This window comes from Cordyceps javanica, chromosome 3, assembly GCF_051103115.1.
Source record: "Cordyceps javanica chromosome 3, complete sequence".
NCBI classification, from domain to species: Eukaryota; Fungi; Ascomycota; class Sordariomycetes; order Hypocreales; family Cordycipitaceae; genus Cordyceps; species Cordyceps javanica.
In genome coordinates, this window is record NC_139297.1 from 4,780,047 (window position 1) to 4,800,041 (window position 19,995).

At 53.8% G+C, this 19,995-nt stretch overlaps 7 protein-coding genes across 7 annotated transcripts; 2 read left to right on the plus strand and 5 right to left on the minus strand.

The window, feature by feature from the left end:
- Positions 1-346: 346 nt before the first annotated feature.
- V2A60_005622 (aurora kinase) lies at positions 347-1,959 on the minus strand (the record flags this gene model as incomplete). Its single annotated transcript, XM_083256931.1, has 3 exons — positions 347-466; positions 685-1,707; positions 1,876-1,959. 3 exons carry the CDS (start codon positions 1,957-1,959, stop codon positions 347-349), a joined length of 1,227 nt encoding a protein of 408 aa, XP_083113057.1.
- A 1,171-nt stretch (positions 1,960-3,130) lies between these two features.
- Positions 3,131-4,333, minus strand: V2A60_005623 (uncharacterized protein; the record flags this gene model as incomplete). Its single annotated transcript, XM_083256932.1, has 1 exon — positions 3,131-4,333. The coding sequence occupies one exon, from the start codon at positions 4,331-4,333 to the stop codon at positions 3,131-3,133; it is 1,203 nt and encodes a 400-aa protein (XP_083113058.1).
- Positions 4,334-5,367: 1,034 nt separating this feature from the next.
- Positions 5,368-6,273, plus strand: V2A60_005624 (TIP41-like family-domain-containing protein; the record flags this gene model as incomplete). The annotated part of the gene is made up of 2 exons (XM_083256933.1): positions 5,368-6,081; positions 6,148-6,273. 2 exons carry the CDS (start codon positions 5,368-5,370, stop codon positions 6,271-6,273), a joined length of 840 nt encoding a protein of 279 aa, XP_083113059.1.
- Positions 6,274-6,610: 337 nt separating this feature from the next.
- On the minus strand, positions 6,611-7,560 carry V2A60_005625 (Efg1 domain-containing protein; the record flags this gene model as incomplete). Its single annotated transcript, XM_083256934.1, has 2 exons — positions 6,611-7,227; positions 7,287-7,560. 2 exons carry the CDS (start codon positions 7,558-7,560, stop codon positions 6,611-6,613), a joined length of 891 nt encoding a protein of 296 aa, XP_083113060.1.
- A 512-nt stretch (positions 7,561-8,072) lies between these two features.
- On the plus strand, positions 8,073-11,358 carry V2A60_005626 (uncharacterized protein; the record flags this gene model as incomplete). The annotated part of the gene is made up of 3 exons (XM_083256935.1): positions 8,073-9,831; positions 9,882-9,974; positions 10,025-11,358. 3 exons carry the CDS (start codon positions 8,073-8,075, stop codon positions 11,356-11,358), a joined length of 3,186 nt encoding a protein of 1,061 aa, XP_083113061.1.
- A 590-nt stretch (positions 11,359-11,948) lies between these two features.
- On the minus strand, positions 11,949-16,088 carry V2A60_005627 (serine/threonine-protein kinase; the record flags this gene model as incomplete). Its single annotated transcript, XM_083256936.1, has 4 exons — positions 11,949-12,223; positions 12,285-15,349; positions 15,642-15,846; positions 16,076-16,088. 4 exons carry the CDS (start codon positions 16,086-16,088, stop codon positions 11,949-11,951), a joined length of 3,558 nt encoding a protein of 1,185 aa, XP_083113062.1.
- A 1,926-nt stretch (positions 16,089-18,014) lies between these two features.
- On the minus strand, positions 18,015-19,995 carry V2A60_005628 (uncharacterized protein; the record flags this gene model as incomplete). Its single annotated transcript, XM_083256937.1, has 6 exons — positions 18,015-18,361; positions 18,452-18,574; positions 18,648-18,759; positions 18,853-19,224; positions 19,367-19,630; positions 19,741-19,995. The coding sequence occupies 6 exons, from the start codon at positions 19,993-19,995 to the stop codon at positions 18,015-18,017; spliced, it is 1,473 nt and encodes a 490-aa protein (XP_083113063.1).

A 19,995-nucleotide genomic window follows, 5' to 3' on the forward strand; every position in this document is an offset into this window, starting at 1 on the left:
GTAAATTGAATAAAATACAAAAATGTTTCGTATACAAGGCTGTGTAGTAGCATGCATATAAATCAATGTAACCAAGAACAACAAAACCTCGACCGGAAAAGACCCGAATGACTCCTTCACATGCTGCCTGAATGGGCACCCCAGAATTCCTGGTGCCGTCAACCTATTAAAGTACTCCAAGAGGTATGTTTGTCTGGCCATGACCCCTTTGGCAAAAAAAATAGAAATAAAAAATTATTGGACCAAAACCGAGAAAAAGGCGCATCGCGCTACTGCTGAGCAGTCCCGACACTGGTGGCCCTAGTCTTTAGGTAACTACGTCATAAGTATCGCCGCCTCAGACAGTTCACTTATACGACTTTTCCCTATTCGCAACCCGCTCACCCTTGACGCAATGTTTCACTATCCAAGGGTGCTGCGGGATCTGGTCGAGAGGAATACGCTTCTCGGGGTCTAGAACGAGGAGCTGCAGAACATCACGATTAGTATCCGGGCTGTAAAGACTGCGTATTTTTGTGGTCTTTTTGAGTTGTTGATCTGCACCCTGCACAGTGCATCTTTCGGTACTTTCAAGGTTTCAGGGAGCAAGCAAAAAGAGGACCCAAAATGATGGGACGAACGGAGTAACAAGCGATGTGTGTAAAGTAAATAGAGTAAAGGGGTGAAGAAAAGGTTGGTGCATACCTTTTTGATCAAGTCTGCGGCCTCTGAGCTCACGAATGACGGTACCGACATATCCGCCCTCGCGATTCTCCTTTGGGTCATAGTCGGTGTATCTTCGAACGGCGCTTCGCCGACGAGGAACTCGTATGTCAAGACACCCAGGCTCCAGAGATCAACCTTTTCATTGTAAAAGTTGTCCGTCTGGCCGGGGCGGAGCATCTCGGGCGGCAGGTAGTCGAGCGTGCCGCACATGGTCTTGCGGCGATTGTTGGGTGCATGCACGCTCCAGCCAAAATCTGAAATCTTGAGCTCGCCGTGTATGCCGACGAGGATGTTCTCGGGCTTGATGTCTCTGTGGATGACGTGCTTGCGGTGCAGGTAGCGCAGCGCCGAGGTCATCTGCGCAATGTACTGCGCGGCCTTCCACTCGGGGAAGCGGTTCTCCTTGCGCAGGTGCTTGTACAGCTCACCCTTGCCGGCGAACTCGAGGATCAAGAACACGCGCTTGCTGTCGTGGAAGTGCCCGTACATCTGCAGCACGTTGGGGTGGCGCAGATTGCTCTGGATCTCAATCTCGCGGCGGACCTGCCGTTCTACGCCCCCGTGCCGCAGCTCGTTCTTGTGCAGCACCTTGAGGGCGCAAATGAAGCCGCTTGTCCGCTCTCGCGCCAGGTACACCCTTCCAAACTTGCCCTTGCCCAATGGTCGGCCAATCTCGAACATGCCGAGGTGGAACTCTTTGGGCATCATGGGCTGGTGCGCGATGAGCATCGCTGCTGCCTTGTCCTCGGAAGTGCCCGCCGAGGACTCTTCCGAGTTGCGGGCGGACGAGGACGAGGACGGGAGTGCTTTTCGGGTCGGAGCGGGAGGAGACTTGGGGCTGGCATGATGGTGGTGCTGCTGCACAAGCTTGCGATTGATGGCTTGTGATGGTAGGGTCACCGATGCAGAGACAGGATTGCTGGCCGCGTGTGATTGGAGAGCAACCTTGAACAGGTTCGTCCGACTGTTTCCGTGCGGTAGCTGTGCCGTAGTCGCGGTAACCTATAATGCGCGGCACCTTGTGTATTAGTATCTTGGCAAGTGTCAGGTGTAATTGGCGTAGAGCCGTGACCGGGGGAGTTGTAAGAGAGGAACAGAGTCATCAGAATTCTCTGCCCGTCATCGCTCCTGTCTGTGGCCACTGGCCTGCCAGCCGTATCCCATGCATACCTTTGTCTTGGAGTATCCGGAGTCGTTCTCGTCCATCACCGACATACGCTCGAAGCGAGCCTCCAGAGTACGGGTCGCCGCCATGTTTGCTCCAAAAAGCTGCTCTCCGATGTGAAATCAGAAAGACGGGATAGGGTCGAGTAAGCGTGCTTGGAACGGAGGCGAAGCGAGTCGATAGAGGCGGGAGGATAACAAGGGATTGCCCAGTCGCCTAAGGTTATTGTTACTTGATCGTCTGCAGCAGACAGAAAGTAATTATTGTCAACTTCAAAAGGAAATTAAGATTGCCAGTTTTCTGGGGAGGGCACGCTGGTGGATTGTGCGGCGGATCGGGTTGCGGAGCACTTGGGTCAAACCAAACAATTGGTCACGATGCCGTTGGCGCAGCAACCACGCCCCATATCCAAGATACCACCACTACTTAATGGCAATGGTATCTACATACATGTAGAGGTTACGAAATAGATGATGATAGTATTATCAAATTTGTCCTAATTTAATTTCTATCTTGTAGACTAGCTATTGAAAAAATGATGAGTTGTTGGTACGTCAACTGCGGTGGGAGCGGCCAGCTCCAGACATATTGAATAACTTTTACTGGCTCTTGCCCTCATTGCTCTATCCTTTCTTTCACTTCTTCCACTTCTTTTTTCGTTTCTGTATTTTTTCCGTCTTTTCGTCTTTCTTCCGACTCAAATACTTCCAGCTATCGAGCTAGAACAATACTCCGACCTGAAAGTTCCTGCAACACGAGGGCAAAATACAGGTCGACGCAGTTCGAAGGGTTAGCTCAAATGACAAAGAAAAAAATCAACAACCTGAATTAAACCTCACATAGTATCCAATTCTGAACCCTGTTGGACTGAAAAATTCGTCTTACATGAAAACCGTTCCATCATAAAAATCAGTCCAACGTAAAAACCAATCCAACATTAGAACCAATCCAACATTAAAACCAATCCAACATTAAAACCAATCCAACATTAGAACCAATCCAACATTAAAACCAATCCAACATTAGAACCAATCCAACATTAAAACCAATCCAACATTAGAACCAATCCAACATAAAACCGATCCAACCTGAAGCAATACGATTCCACGAATTTAAATCCAAGAAAAAAAAATTCAACATCATTCCAACAGCGCGACTTAAACCCCACTCCAAATTCAAACACGTCCACTTGTGCCCAGGCAATCGAGGTTGATTTGTGCTTTGAAACTTACTGAACCTCACTGGAAGGTTGGCTGCTGCTCAGATATACTCCCTCAATACACGCTTGTGATTGAAGACTGTTGTTGCATCCCTCCAGTGGCTCGGAGGCAGTGGTCTGTCGAAGGCGCGTTCTCTGGCCCGTAGTTTCGTCAGGTTTGCAGACAAAGCGCTATGCAGCTCGCGGAAGCGCAGGCCGTTGAAGGCGTACTTTTCTGCGTCTGGAAATTTCACATTGAGTCCAGCAATGTTGGCATCCAAAACTCTGCTCATTGCCGTGCCCACACGCTGACAGGCGGTGCGCATCAGTGAGTAATGGTCATCATCAACGCGGTTACGCATTCCGGCATATGCGTTGAGCCAGCTGGCCTCCAACACCAGGCGCTCGCTCACGATAAGTTCCAGAGCTTCCGTCTTCATACCATAAAGGTATACGATGTCAGGCTCCGTAACGTGGCCGTCTCGTAGAAGCTGGAGATCAAATCGAAGGTCCCCCCAGAGCGAGGGGCTGCCAAATTGTTGATGCATGCTAGCCACGGCAGGATCGACAATCTTGCCACGTTGACCATTTCTCTCCGAGGGAGCCTTAGATTGGTTCACTTCTTGCTTTGGAAGGCGAGCTGTGAAAGCTCGGATCCAGAGGATTCGAAGAGCTTTATAAGCCGCATGAAGAATGTGCTCGCTGCTAGGAACAACGATGTCCTTGCCAAGGACTGCCGAGAGCAGTTGCTCGAGGTCCACTGAATCCTCCAAAAGTTCCATGGTCTGTTGCGCAATTGTGCTGTAGTGTGAGTCGATCCTTCCTTGACTTTCGATCCACTCATCAGTTGCCTTCACGGAACATTGTCCGAATTCGTTCCGAGGACAGAAGGCAAAGGAAAACTGCAAGGTGCTGTTTCCCTTGTACCCCTGGATCTCCTCTAGGTGTTGGTTATAGAGCGCGCCGCATCGTTCACACTCCAATACCGAATTGCCAAGCTGACCAAGGAAGTGTCCATGGGATCTCAACTTGACGTACCAGCCCAAAGGGTCGCACAGCGATTGAGGCTGCATCCCCAGATATTTTGTACAAAACGACTGATAAAGGACCATTTTGTCCTTTTCAGAAAGGTACTTTTTGGCCTGAAGTAACATTTGTTTCCAGGTTTTAGTTTCTTGACATGGAGCAGCGCTGTCCGTGGGGGCGAAAGAGCCCACGGCAGTCCTGCCGTGGCTCAGCTGCTTGGGCAGGCCGTAGTCTCCCATTGCTAAAACGTTTCAAGGCTTTCGTGCCAAAGGTTTGTGCTGGTTAAGAGGACTCAATTGATTGTTAGCTTTGTGATGAGGCGGCTCTTACTGGCAGGGATCGTGATTTCCCAAGTAAAAGAATCTGGGATGAAGTGTAGGGTCGGCAGAGATTTTATCGACCGGCAGTGCCTCTCTACCAAAGTAAAAAAGAATAATTAGACTCTTCGAAAAGCAAAGTCTAATGACAGTACCGTCTGCCAGCTTCAGTGCTTTGGCAGACAGAAATGTGTAGCGCTGCCAGTTGAAGTGTAGGCTCGGGGGAGATTGCACAGCCCGGCAGCGCCAATCTATCAGAGTTCAAAAAAATACTTAAACTCTGCGAAGAGGAAAACCTAATTACAGTACCGTCTACCATCTTGAGTGCTTTGGCAGAGAAGAATCGTATAGCGCTGCCCGTTTAGAAAGATACTTTTCTGGCTCTAGGAACAGGCCTTCTTTTGGCTCCTAGAACCGTAACGAAGATGAGTAACTGGTACCATCGATGAGTCTATACAACGACAGAAACGCTAAAAAGTAGTTTTCACAATCGTAAAATATCTTTGGTGGCTTGTAGACAGGCTTTGTTGGGCCTGTTCAGTCAGGCCTGCTGCATCGACAACGGACAAAGAGCCAAGCTCGAGACATTGTTATACTGAACCGAGGCTTGGATCACCATGATGGATATATTTCTTATGATAGGTTAATGTGAATAATTCAATCTTGGTGATACGCTATTGGCCGTCAAGTTCATGGACGTCGAAAGTGGGGGAGGAAGGCGTACCAGCGGGCCGGGGGTGTGGATGCTTCAAGGTTTCTGCCCCTCCAGCCACGAGCAACCTTGTTCCCGCCACATTGCTGTTCCAAGCTGTCCATCCGTACGGCAACAGGACTCCGGACTCGAGCGAGCCACATGCACTATATGGTATCTGAGTATCTTCAGGGCGCGCCTTTGAAAAACTAAAAAAACCCACGTGTCGAAAAACCCGAGCCGCCCTATCGCCGAAGCCTCCGCGATGAATCACATCACCTCGCCCAACGAGCCGTTCCCGACCCCGGCGTCGCTCTCAGCCGCGACGACGACGCACTCACAACGAAATTTTCGTATAGCCACACGGAAGCTACCCATATCCAAGGCCGGCGCCATTGACGCCATGACGGAGCGCATCGGCATCCCGATGCCGGAGATGATCTTCGGCGACAACCTTGTCAGCGTCGCACACGCGCCGTCTGGCTGGTCCATCGATTTCACAACCCCCGCCGCCCTCGATGCCGTGGACAAGACGGATAAGCACATGCTCAAGGTGGCCTACGCGCGGGACTGGGAGAGCACCCGCGAGGGCACCACGCAAAAGATCAAGGAGGTTGTCAAGCCATACGACTGGAGCTACTCGACGACGTACGCCGGAACAGAAAGCCCAGCACAAGGCGCCCAGCTCAAGGAGAGCAGTGACGCCATACCCATTGAACTCTTGAAGCGACGTGATCCGATTCTGTTCTTTGATGAGGTGGTGCTGTACGAGAGCGAGTTGGATGACAATGGCATATCTGTCTACAGCGCCAAATTGAGGGTTCATGAACACCGCATGCTGCTTCTGTGCCGCCTATTCATGCGCCTGGATAATGTTATTGTGCGAATCCGCGACACTCGCATTTATGTCGATTTCAATACCGAGCAAGTTATTCGCGAGTATACAGCAAAGGAAGCTAGCTTTGACGAAGTCAAAAATGTAAGACTACGCTGCGCTAATGTCATTCGCCACAAATAAGAGCCATGGTGCTAACTGTTTAAGCAGGCACTTTACCGTTCTGGCCGTCTACCTGACGACATAACCATTGGTCTACGGGATCCCAACATTCTCGATCCATTTCTCAAGATTGTTGAGCACAGGAACGAATCTGTTTTATTAAACAGTGCTTAGCCTTACATTGACTTTTATTAAGCTCCTTGTTTTAAACGATAGAATGACTAGACATCAGGAAAATCATTCCACAAGGAACCAATTCTGCATATGTTGGTGTTTGGCGCATTTTGGTACATAGATACGCACAGTTTCCGGCTGATTTCGCACGTCAGTCAGTGGTGAGCTCGCAGGCTAGAACCTGCCACTTGGAATCGATTTTTGAATCATCAAATTGTTTGGCCCCTACCATGACAAAAACCTAGCCCTTCTTTATAAAGCCGTCGAGAGCACCAGAAAATGCATTCGCTAATAGATAAGAAATGACACAATATGCAGATGAACCGAGATGACATCACTACATCTCAAAGAAACCACCCTCATCATCTTCCTTGTCAGTAGAAGCCATCGCCTCGCGAATGAGACGGCGGCGCTCCCGACGATTAAGACCATCTGTCTTGGAACCGTTCTGCTGTTGGCCAGCTGTCGCAGGAGCCACCTTACTGCCGCCCGTCGCCTTTTCGCTATAATTCGAATTCTTCTGTTTGGCAATAACATTGGCCATTCTCTCCTTCCGCGGCGCAGGTTTGATGTCGCGCGATCGGGAGCGATTTGCACTCGCATCTGTGTCGCCAGTTGATGATCGTCGTTCTCGGAGTTGTCTCAGGGCATCAGGACCCTCCTCCATAGTCTTTTCCACGACCTTCCACATAGGTGGGCGCTCCGCAGCAAGTGCAGCCTTTGCGGCCGGTGTCTTCTTCTCTCCCTCTTCATCGTCCTCGTCCTCATCGCCCTCCTTCTTGGTATTACCATACAGACTAACGTAAGTTTCGGCGTGAGGGTGATGCATGGTGTATGCCTCGTCGACCTCGGCAATATGTAGGTCGGCCTGAAGTCTGCTGCGCTCTTCGTCGTCCGTTGCCGCTTCAAGATTGCGCTTCAGCTGTTTAACCAGGCGCGTTGCCTTTTTGCGCTCTAGGGGAAATTGTCAGCAAAGAGCTGGGAATTTTTGCTTGAATTCGCACGCGACGCACCAAAAAATCTGACCATGTGGTATTTCGAAATCATGGCGCTTCTTCGCCGTTGAAAGCTCTTGTCTGCAATGGTGTTCTTGTGGGCGGCTAGCTCGCGCTCCATATCGTTACGTAGGTTGGCCGGAATCTCTTCATTTCGGGCCATCATGCGCTGAATGCTTCTCGTCCTCTTCTTCGCCCACTCCGCTGAACCTTGCTTCGCCTTGTGTCTGCCCGCACTATACTTTTGGCGGGTGTTGCCGCCAGGGCCGCGAATTCGGCGATTATCATCCATGGCCTGAAAGATTGTTGTTAAGCCTTCAGTAGGGCTTTCTCGAGGAAAAACGAACTGATAAACTACGTCGTCAAAACTTTATCAAAAAAAATCGCGATTTCGGGTAGCCGCAAACGACGTCTAGAAATATTTTGGAACTTTTCGACAGGCTAGGTATAATTCTTGGCCGATAAGCTGATAAAGATCGTAGTGGGGCCCATCACGTGTGGCATCGAGCTGGACTAGGCTGTGTGGGGTTTCGCTTGAAGCTCCCAACTCGCAGCTGTCGGCTGAGCTTGCATCACTTACCTACGTACCCCGGTCGCATCTCGACCTGGACTTCACACGCCTGTGGCCGGACAATGCGACAGGCGCCACGCAGAATCAATGGCCTTGAATATTGGCCATTGACACTGAAACTGCATTTTCTGCGGCAAGGTTAATAAGTGAAACGCACTTTCACCGAGCACGCCGTTCACTCGATGCAAACAGCTGCATCTCTGATTGCGCCCCGGGCATAAATCGACTTCAAAATGGACCGCCCAGAGCCAGGCCTCATCAAGTGGACTGCCAATCCACAGCTGGACAGTTTTGTCCAGGTCAATCTACAGCACCGTTATGTCCAGATTTACGAGGCGAATGGCTTTGCGCGAAACGGCAGATTCGACTACGTGAGGCGCGTTCGGCATGACGACTTTCCCCCGCTAACGACATACGACTGGTCACCTTGTGACCCCGGTCTAATTGCGATCGGTACCGGTGGAGGTGTCGTGAATCTATTGCGAGTTGATGATGGCTCGAACGCATTCGTAGAGCTAGGCTTGAAGATGGCGAGAAATTGTCACGCCGTCGCATTCAATACCACCGGTCTATTGGCTGTCGGCCTCGATCGTGTACGCATGGACCAGAGCTTACACGTCTGGGATATTTCTCGCCTATCGTCGATAGATCCTCCTATGCGAGGTTTTCCAGCCGATGCCCACGATCATGTCGACAACGTTGCACATTTGGAACCCAGCGTCTCTGTGTCAAGCCTGAAGTTCTTCGAAGACAGCCCGCACACACTCGTCGCCGGTATCAAGTCGCATGGGGTCAGGATACACGACTTACGTGATCCGAACCCGGCCATTACCTTTCACACGAGATGTAACAACAATATAGCCATCGATTACGCTGATCAAAACTACTTTGCATCGTCCAGCCTGGATCATCCCGGCGTGATGATCTGGGATCGACGGGCAAGCAACCGTCCTCTGGCATCAACAGCATATGTGCAGACTGTGGAAGACGATGACATGCCATGGGGGGCTGCTTTGCGTCTCGACCAAGCAATTGAGACTGATCATGATCCCTCAATTGCAGACGAGCGACATTCTATGATTCGATCACTCCGTTATTGTCGCAACCAGCGTGGCCTATTGGCCATTCTCTCACGAACCGGCGAACTGCGCGTTCTCGACACGAAGAAGGATTCGCCTTCTCCTAGCATAACAACAGAACAGGGACCAGAACTGCTTCACGTGGAGAAATCTCATGAGCTCGATTTGTCATATAGATACAATTCGCGAAAGAATGACCGCATTGTATCTTTTGACTGGGTCACACTGGGATCGCCTGATCTCAACCCCAGGTTATTGGCTCTCCGAACCAGTGGCAAATTTGACATTTTGGAAATGCCATCTGCGTCTGCAGATCACGCCTACAAGCTCATCCCGTGGAAAGCACCGCATCGCGGCCTAGAATCAGGCCACTCATACCAAGATATAATGCACTTTGACTTCAAACATGGCATGGAAGTTCTTGCTGCCACGCTTGTAGACCAGGCGTTGCACGATGTTCCCATCTTCGGTTCTGACAAAGTTGCAGTCAAAGAGGGCATCGATGCAGCACTCAAGAAGCAAGATCCAAGCTGTGCTGTGGTTGAGCACATCAACGAAATTGCCACGCCACTGCCAGAATCGTTCTTTGCATCCAAGACCATTGCCGGCAAGCTACGGTCCGTTCGCACTTTCATCAAGGACTTGGAAACAAAGAGCCCTTCGACCGCAGGTCGATCACGTGTGCCAAATGAGCTGTCCCTGGCCACTAATAGCGTTGAGTCATGTAGAGAGTTTCACGAAGCACTTCTCGCTGGAACTGTTACGACAAGCGGCCTGCCCAGCGAGGCACAGAGCGTGGTGGATCATGCCATGCTGCTCCGTGCCAAAGAAAAGTACCTCTTCGACCCTACGGTCAACAGGCACATTGTGTCTGATGATCCGTGGAAGCGTTATGTTTGGGATTGGATAGCTGGTAGGTTCCAGTGCTTGCGAGCTCACAAGATGTTACTGACAAAGTGACAGATGCTGAATTGGCCGCCTACGACAACAGTCTAGTGCTGTCCGGCACGGATCTCAGTTATCTCGGTGTCCACGCTATCTGGACCAATGACCTAGGTAAGCCAGCCATAAACGTAGCCTATCCCCCAACAAGTCTAACAAACCAGGACGCAACCCAACAACGAGGGTGAGCCCAGGGACCACAAACCTCCCCGACGCCTTGCAGTGGGAGCGTTTCATCGGACCCTATTGCAAGAAGCGGCGATTCCCGCGGTTCGATACCGTCTTCACGAAGCGTCCGCACACGCGGCAGCTGTGCCTTGAGGTCTGCGGCTGGGGCGACCCGGAGTCTAACGACCCGAAGGGCTTTGAGCGGGACCCATCGCCGGATTACCCGATGCCAATCCACACGATGACGGCGTGTCGATCGCTCTTCCACGGCGACGTGCGGCACGCCATTGCCATCCTGAAGCGGGCGAGCGCGACGCACCCGGAACTGCTGTTTGTATCACTCGCGCTGCAGCTCATCGACCGCGGCGGGAGCAAGCAGCTCGCCAAGGAGCAGCTCGACTTTGACGACGCGGTTGCATCCAAGACGGATCCGTACCTGCGCGCCATCTCGACCCTCATCGCCACCGGTGACTGGTCTCTCGTCGCCAACCAGCGCTCGCTACCGCTCGCCGACCGCGCCTACGTCGCTGTGCGCAACTTTCACGACGACGAGCTTACGCGCTGGCTTGACGACCAGGTCGCGCGCGCCGCGGCCGAGGGCGACATCGAGGCCATCGTCCTCACCGGCATCTCGGACCGCCTCGTAGACGTCTTCGCCGCCTACGTCGAAAAGTTCCACGACTACCAGACGGCCACCCTCGTGCTCTCTCTCTGCCACCCCCGCTACATTGACGACCTCCGCTGCCGCGCCTGGCGCAATGCCTACCGCGCACTGCTCCAGCGGCACCGCTTCTTCTTCCAGCGTACCAAGTTTGAGGTCGAGTCCACCAAGCGCTCCAAGCGCGATGGCTCCAACCCGCTGCTCAAGCCGCCCTCGCGCCAGATCGCCCTCCGCTGCATCTACTGCGACGCCGAGACTTCCCTGGCCAACCACCACAACAACCATCACCACCACCACCGCAGCGGCAGTGCCGGCGGCGGCAGCGGGACCGGACCGCCGCCGCCGCCGCCGCCGTCATCGAGCATGGAGTCCCGCAACCCGCTGCTCGCAACCAGCATCAACGCGGGCGTCAGCTGCCCCAACTGCGGCCGACACCTGCCGCGGTGTGTCGTCTGCCTCGAGGTCGTCGGCGTGCCGCGCTCCGACCGCCCCGAGGAGCGCGACGAGACGAGGATGGCCGGCCGCTTCCCGACGTTTTGCATGCGCTGCGAGCACGTCCTGCACCTGGACCACGCCCGCCAGTGGTTCGCTCGCCACGTTGAGTGCCCCGTGCCCGAGTGCCGGTGCAAGTGCAACTTTCGGGCGAATCCAGAGCTCAACTACCACTAAGGAAGTGCAGGTGGTCATTAGCAGTAGAAAGGTCGACGGGTTTGGTTGGGGACGAGAGACGATGATGCTGCTTGCTACCTTGTAGATCAATATTAATACCCCACTCCCCTCTACCCCGGGGGGTAATTTACTGTAAAGTGTGAACAAAGAAGAATAAAAGGCAAGCCATTGTTTCAGTGTCTCTTGTTCTCCTTCGTCCCGTGAAACTTTTCCCGCGGCCAGTACTGATGAGATATGACGTGTCAAATTAGGAAGGAGAGAACGGGAAATATCAAGAATGCATTCCAAAGGTGCATCATAGCTGGACGGAGTGGCATCACCAAGAATCAGCACGCGAGAACGAGCGACTGTTACTATTTTACAACTACGGTAATAAACATTCCGTATTATGGTGCTGAAGAAGTTCGACAATAGGTCATGCATGTGTAAAATATGTGAATTTGATTGATGACTAACGGGGTATAATAATATCCGTAGATGGAGGGTATCGTGAGTGAGATAGGTGGATGGGTTGTCGTGTGTCTTGTTCGAGTTTCTTTGCTCGTCTAAAAGTATCCCATAAATATCGTTTCGTTTCGTTTTTCTATTGATCAATGCGAGGAAGCACCCTTGCACCAGGGATGCTCCAGCACCTGCGAAATGTCCCCGCGCTGGGGCACGTCGCGGTTCAGCATGCACCGGATGAGATCGATGCTCTCAGGGCTCATCGTGAATGGAACGCGCAGGTCACGGTCCATGATCTCGTCGATGCTGTAAAATGGGTTCTCTTTGTAGATAATGGTGTACAGGAGAATACCCAGCGCCCACACGTCCTGCGGTTTGCCGCCATAGGGCTTTCCAGCCAAGACTTCTGGGGCAGCGTAATCTGTATCACGTTAGTAAACGGAATTGGCAGTGAGAAGGGGGAGGGTAGGTTCAAAACGTACCAATCGTGCCCACAAAGACATCAAATGGTCCGCTTTTAATGTAGGCGGCACTGCCAAAATCGATGAGCTTAATGTTGCCCTCGCCGTCCAGGATGATATTCTCGTCCTTGATATCGCGGTGCACGACGAGTGCCTTGGTATGGAGAAAGTGAATAGCTTGGGCTACCTGAACAAAGATGCTGCGGCACTCGGCTTCCTCCATGTTGGATCGCAGCTCGATGTAGTCAAAAAGGTCCATCCCAGGCAGTCCATGAGGCGCCATGGCTATATAGTAGTTGGTGTCGTCCTCAAAGAAACCCTCCATCTCCACAATGTTGGGGTGCCGAAATTCGGGTTTGCGCAGGTAGTCCAAGACGTGAATCTCAAGAGGGACAGTGCCAAGCTTGCGATCGCGCGTCCAGGTGTCGACAAGAATACGTCGCTTTGTAACGTATTTGAGAACTGTCTTTTTGCCTGTTCGCTTGTTCCTAGCAAGCTTCACTTGACCATAGGCGCCTTGGCCCATCTCTTCCAAGATGGTGTAGTCGTCTATGGTAGCCTTGCTGGGCTCTTCTTCTGCCGCGGTCAGGACGGGCTGCGCGGCGACTGCCTTGGGCGGTGATAGGGCCTTGCCTGTGAGCCTCGCCGCAGCCTTGCGCGCGGCATCTTTGATCTTCAACATGCTGGAGGGTGAGGCGGAAGCGGGTGTCGTTTCGTCGGCTTCCGTGTCAGATAAAACCATGGGCGAGTGAACAGGGGTCTGGCCGGGCGAGGGTTGGTGCAGAGGCGTTGGCGGGCCGGAAGGTATACGCTTTGCCGGATCTAGTACGTTGGGAACTGCGTGGATGTGTCTCGAATAGGTGATCCATAGAGCAAAGACCATTTCGATCTGCGGATGTGTCGAGGATACGTCGGTGTGGTCGTCGTCGACAGCTTCCTCAAGGTTCTCTTGCGAAACCTCCGTCTGCTTTTCACTCTCAACGACACGCATCTGAACGTCAATGTTGAGGTCTGAACCGTCGCGATGTTTCGCGGCGAGTCCATTGGGCTGCAAAAATGATGCAGCGGCGTTGGGTCTGTGTTCTTTTATTGCGGTAAAGGCGGCGGCGCGTCTGAAGCGATGCTCTGGGATGACCATGCCATCAAGTAGTTGCAAGCCGTCTTCTTCGGTCAGGGTTTCAACAATCTTGTCGAAGCCGGGGATCAGGGCATTTATAGATGTGCCTGCAGGCTTCTCAAAGCCAAAGAGGGCGCCACTAAAGGCAGAGTTGGAACTACGGATGGTGAAGTTGGTGGGGTCGACGACTATAATGCCAGCCATGTGCGGGAAGGTGGAAACTCTGAGCTCAAGCTTTCCTTGTACCTGTTCGACGCTACAGGGAATGTTGACTTTTCGGTAGTTGGGACAGGTGAAATAGCGTCGCTTCCGTGTCTGGGCAAAGTCAATCTCACCCTGGGTGGGATCGAAGCCCTGACGTGGAATTCGGGGTATCAGACTTGCAATATCAATGCCTGGCTTGACAGACTTGAAGCCCCAGATAGTTTCGGTAGCACCGGCAACAACTTTTACAATGCCTTCTTCGTCTAGCTCGATGGTGGCGACGTCCTCATGAATCTCCTCGAGAACCCAGATCAGGCCAATACGCTTTTCCTTAACCCACAAACTGGCAGAACCGGTCAGTCCATTGCGCTTCTGGATGGGAACGACATCGCCACAGAGCAAAACGCCTCGAGAAGCTGCAGTGTGGTGCGCCTCAGTGCCGCGGAGTTTGGGCGGCTCCATGTCGCCACTATGAACGGTTTGCGCTCTCCGGGGAGTTTGAGGCGTTTGTGATCTCGAGTTTGGCTTGTTTAGCAATTGGGCAGTAATGCCGGAGCGTCCGCCGAGCAGGACGGTTGCGGCGGAGCTGGCAGGGGACATGTCAGTGGTGGCATCCTGCATGTCTTCGCTGTCGTCTTTGTTGAGCAACTTTCGTTCGAGCCAAGCGCGTCTCTCTTCTTGCACGACCTCGAGAATGCCCATCTTGCGGACTTCAGCCCTAGTCACACCAAAAACTAAGCAAGCAAGATCGTTGGCGGCGAGGATGGTCCAAGGAGGTTTGGCTTCGGTGGTGAAGATGGCCTGGGCTGCGGGAACCCATCTGTTGGTGTGACCGTGGACAGCAGGGTTGATGGCACCCGGGAAGTTTTGAGAGGGCAACGCTTGTTGGGTGAGGATGGGGGAGAGGCTCGGCTCCTGGTGCAATGTAGGGCCGGCCATGAATGGCTGGGCCATGGTGTCCATGAGCTTGTCCTTGAGGGCGACGGACAGGGTATCCGTCATGGTGCGTTTCAGGCTCGTTGGCCGGGAGCTAGGCGGCGATGTGGTGGCTGTCGTTTTGCTCTCGTCTGTGGGGGTTCTACTCGACTTTTGCGAATCATCTTGCTGGTGCTTGTGCGGGGGTGAAGGCAGGAACTTGGGTGATGTGGCAAGGTCCTCGGGTTCCTCGTGGATGGTGGCAGGTTCCTCGCTGAGCACGTTTGGCGTAAACTGCCTTTCGAAGATATTGTCGCCAGACACGTCTGGGGGCCCGGTGAGCGGGGGCACGGCGAAGGTGGCATCTGGGTTGGGCAGGTTGCTGGCACCAATGATCTGGGCCTTGGCGAGCATTTCCAGCATGCTCTGGGCCTCGAGGTCGCCAGAGAGTCTGGCCTGGGCACTGGCCAAACCAGCCTGGTTGGTGTTTAGGGGCATGCCCAGGCGGTCCTTGATGAATTCGAGGGATCGTTTGAGGACATTTTGACGGTTATGGAGGAAGTCTTCGGACTGGTGGGCAAAGGAAAAGGAATGTAGCGACTCGGTGGGGAAGCGAGAGACGTCTTCGGAGAAGCTGGGAGAGGCGGGAGGGGCGGCGATGGAGGAGAGCGGCGCGGGGGCAGCAAGAGTAGCACTCATCGAGGTCGAGCGGGAGAGAGTTACGACGGACGGGCTACGAGACGAAGCATTGGAGTTTGGCATGGTGGGATTGCGCGATGGAGGATGCTGCCGAATGCGGCGCAAGCCAGAGAGGCCAAGGCCATGTTCGTGGTCGGCGACGGGTGAGGGCCTGCACCAATTTAAGATAAATGTTAGCAGCGGCATAATATGGTGAGCGGCGACACGACATGAGGGCCGCGTTTCACATGGAGGACTGAGTCAGTGGGTGGTTGCTGCGGCTCCAAGGGCTTTCTTTGAGAGGGGAGGGCGGAGAGGAAGGGGGGGTTTTCTTTTAATTAAAAAGCAAACACGGCATGAATAGGGGAGGCGAAGCGAGCGAGTCGGGACAAGATGGGACAAGATGGAACAAGATGGGACAAGACGAGACAGACGCAAAAAAAAACGAGGGCAAAATGACTGACCTGGTCATCAAGTCATGGTCGGCTGCGGCGGCGGCGGCACCAGCACCAGCACCAGATGATGAGCCCTCAAAGGACATGCGAAAGCGGGTGCGGTCGGGGTCAGCTGAGAGGGCGAGGCTGCCGGTGCTGCGGTTCTTGGGCAGCGAGAGGGGAGCCAAAAGCTTGCCACGCCCTCTCTCGCCATCATCGTTTGTGGTGTTGGCGCCTGAGCGAGGAGAGTCAGCAATCATTGTTTGAGCCCGCTTTGCAGGCAGAAGGATTTAAAAAAAAACGACGAAGCTATGACGATTGGTGGGAGGGTAAGTGAGGGGGGAGGGGCGGCGGAGGGGGAGCTTTGATGCAGCAAAAGGGTGGGTTTGTCGTAAGTAGTTTGTGGTTGGTGGTGGTAATTGTCCGTGGTAGTGTGTGGGCTGCTTTTTTTTTTTGGCACATACGGTTACCATGCATGGTGGCTTGTCCCAGATGACTGGGAAAAGATGAGAGATGGCGAGCGGGCGACGAGGGCAAAGACGAAAACTTTACAATGGCGAGTCAACGATCATGGACACGACGGGAGGGGGGGCTGGCGAGTTGTTTGGTCTGGCGAGGAGCGGTATTTGTACAGGGACAATGTCGGGGTCGAGACTGTGGCGCCGCGCCGCGTGTGGGAGAGCTTGTTGGGCGGAGAAGAAGAAGAAGAAGAAGAAGAAGAAGCAGAAGCAGAAGAAGGAAGAGGAAGGGAGTGAATGAAAGAGAGCGAAAAGGAAGCGAGAGAGAGCGAGTCGCCCGCCAAGGGCCGGCCGCCCTTTGCCACTGGTTTCGAGCGGGGAAGGATGATGTTGGACACGAGCACTAGGCGATGGTAAAGACGGCGCGAGATGATGATGATGATAGTGGTGTTAGTGGTAGTAGTAGTGGTGATGCTGGGGCACAATCGGATGGCCTCGCAAGGGCGACGACGGTGATGGGCGTAAAGAGAGAGAGAGAGAACAAGGCGTTTGGGTGATTATCTTTTTGGAGATGAAAGAGAGTTGAGGTTGGGTACCTTGCCTTGTGCATGCGCAGCTAGGCGTAGGTACCTAGTCATCTACTTAGGTAGCAGGTAGGTAGGTACCTAGGTAGGACTAGGTAGTCTACCTAGGCAAGTAAGTTGGTTGGTTGGGTACCTACCTAGGTACTAAGGTAGGCACTTACCTGCGGCGTACTACTCAGTAGGTACTAGCTTGCAGGAGAGGCCAGCAGAGGTCAATCATGACAGCACTTGTACCAGGCCCAACCATTCACACGGCGACAAAGCAAGCCGGAGCCACCCCGCTGGACAGAAGGTGCTTTTAGCACTCTCCTCGGGTCGTGTTACAGCACTGTGGCTCTTGCGAGGTACACCAAACGTCAGGCACCTTCTTGGGCGGCTTTGGCTGCTCTTGGGGTACTGCACTGAATCGACTCGCGCTACTTACTCGGCAGGACTCCTAACCTACTCAAGGTAGGTAACTAGGCATTAGTTGACCAATAGTTATATTTCATAATTTAAGTAAAAGTAAGATGCGCGTTCTCTCGGCGCGTTCCCCCCCCCCCCAGCGCGTCCCCCTTCAACCCCCCCTCCTTACTTAACGTGTGCCGAGTACGCACAGGTACCTTGTAACTACCTACCTAGGTAGGTAGCTACCTGCTTACCATGTACTGTAGCTAATTGGCTTCAGGGCCTCTCTCGACGCACCACGTACGCCAGTAGCGAATCATCGTCACGTTGCAGTCAGCAGCGCATGCCATCATGACACGGGCTGATTGGAGCATACTTACTAAGTTACTTGAAGTAGTAGTATCCAAATGGCTGCAACAATATGCCCTCGACTACCGAACCAACCACCCGGCAACCGCATGCGGTGACAGTTCCCTTTCTCCCCCTCCCCATGTAACCTGCCGGACGTATTTTCTCGTTTGACCCTCATTTCAGGCCAGTCATGCAATGCTTGGCTTCCAATATCAAATATCATTGCCCCCTTTTTCTCTCTTCTCTATCGCCCAGTCTCTCTCCAATAATGGCAAAACACGTAGTCCCAAGAAGCACTCCTCTTACATCAGAACTGAATTGCAACCATGTCAACCTACGGCCCGTTGTGGGTCGTCAGCATGGGCAAATACCGGCCCCCCCCACCACACGGTCCCCGGGCCGTCCCCGGAACCGTATTTGACCAAAAAAACACACACGAACCCATCTTTGCTGCCTAGTCCAAGTGTTCAGTTTGTGCAGGCATGCACAACTGGCTAATTTTCTGCGATCCAGCTGTTTTTTTTTTTACAAGTTGAGGGCCAGGGGAAAGTATTTCTTCTCCTAAACGTACAATCACAACCGCCGTGATACAAAAACATGCCCCCCCTCCCCCCTTCCTGACATCACAGTACCGGCACTGCCCGCCCCGGCATTGCCGCCTCGTACGCCGCCATGAAGCGCAGCAGTGCCTCCTCGTCGCCCCCGCGCGCGATCCCGCACACCCCAAAGGGCCGGCCATTATACCTCAGCGTCGACAGCGGCACCACGCACACCGGGTACCCGGCCGCCGCCGCGTGCACGCAAAACGCCGAGTCGCACGTACCCACCAGCACCCGCACCGCCGCCTCGTCGAAAGCCGTGTCGAGCACCCCCCGGGCCTTGGCGCGCAGCGTCGCTTTGATCTCGTCCACGGTCTCGGCCGGCTCGTTGCTGTTCATGGCCTTGATGAGGTCGTTTTGCTCCGTGTATGCTAGTTGCATGACCAATCCCCTTGTCAGAAAAAGAACATGGCCCGGACAATAGAAGAAGGGAAGGGGAGGAGGGGCCGCTGGTCACTCACGCTCCGGCATGGCTTGTTCTTTGTGGTCTTGGTTGAACTGGACAATGTCTTTGACGCTGCGAATCGGAAAGTCGTCAAAAGCCTCGAGAAACTTGGGAAGGCAAATGTTGTTGAATTCCCAGTCTGCATCCCCAGTTGCGTTAGCGAGCTGCCAAGTGTCGACGGTATCATGCTTCTCGCCAATGGCACAACTCACGCGCAAGTGATATGGTATCTGGGAAGCCGCTGAGATCCGGCAATGCGAAGGGGTACTGCAAGGAGCATCCGCTTCCTCGCAGCGTCTCTACCATGGTCTCGTACTCTTCGACCTTTGCGGGGAGAACGGACGGCTGTTAGCGCGCTTCCCGGTCAAGTTCATGTACAAATGTGGTGTGCCCTTTGGTCACACACGAAATTCTCACCATGTTCTCCGCGGTGCCGGGATGCTGGCGACACATGGACTCGTCCAGGGTCCAGAGACGCGGGTCCACGATGCCGACCGGCAGGCCCTCCCACGATCCCACGTCCGGCGCGTCAAAGTCCTTGCCCAGGAGGAGCCCCGCCAGCACCCGCACGTCGGCGGCCGACTTGGCCATGGGCCCGGGGCTGTCGTAAAACTCCGTCATGGTGAACATGCCGGTCGCGTCCTGCGCGCCCACCGTGGGCTTGAGCCCGTACAGGGCGTTGCGGCTCGCCGGCGTGATGATGGAGCCGATCGTCTCGGTGCCCATGGCCAGCGGCGCGAAGCCGGCCGAGACGGAGACGCCGGAGCCGGTGGACGAGCCGCCGGGCGCCTAGGAAGGAAAAAAAAACAAATCAGATTTAGCGGGGGTGCTTTGAGAAGGAAACTGAAAACAAGAACAATGCAAAGAATGGCGAAATAATAGAATGATAAAAGGACAATGTCTCGCAGGGGGTTCATGGTAGACGCCTTACAGAATGGCCCAAAATCTTTTCGTCCTTCTCAATGACGCGGACATAGGGCGACAACGTCTGGCCGCCATGCGCGGACCAGCCTGGCATCATGTACGTCATCTTCATGCCGCAAAACTCGGTCATGTTGGACTTTGCCAGGATGATCAGCCCGCCGTCCAGCATCCTCTGCACAATGGCAGAATTTTTGGGCGCCCTGGCCCCGACAAGGGCCAGAGATCCGCACGTTGTGCTCATTCCGAGGTCGGAAGCCGTCGTGAAGCAGTCCTTGTCACACATCGTTTAGCGTTTTTCCTGCCTTTCTCTCGTTTGCCAATTACGCCGGGGGGGCATGGGAGAGGGCCAGATGGGTAGGTAGGCAAGGTAAAAAAAGTCACCTTGAGAATGACGGGGATGCCATGCAGAGGCCCGCGGAGTTTGCCGTCCTCGCGTTCCCGGTCCAGCCTCGCCGCCGCACGGAGGACATTTTCCCGTGGTGGCTGCGAGATGAGCGCGTTGAGGCCCGGGTTGTGCTGCTCGATCTGGGCGAGATACGTCTGCACAATCTCGACGCTGGTGATTCGGCCCCGGCTGAGGAGCTGCGCGAGCTCCAAGGCGTTGGTCGTTTGGGGGTTAAAAAGTGGCTGTGACAT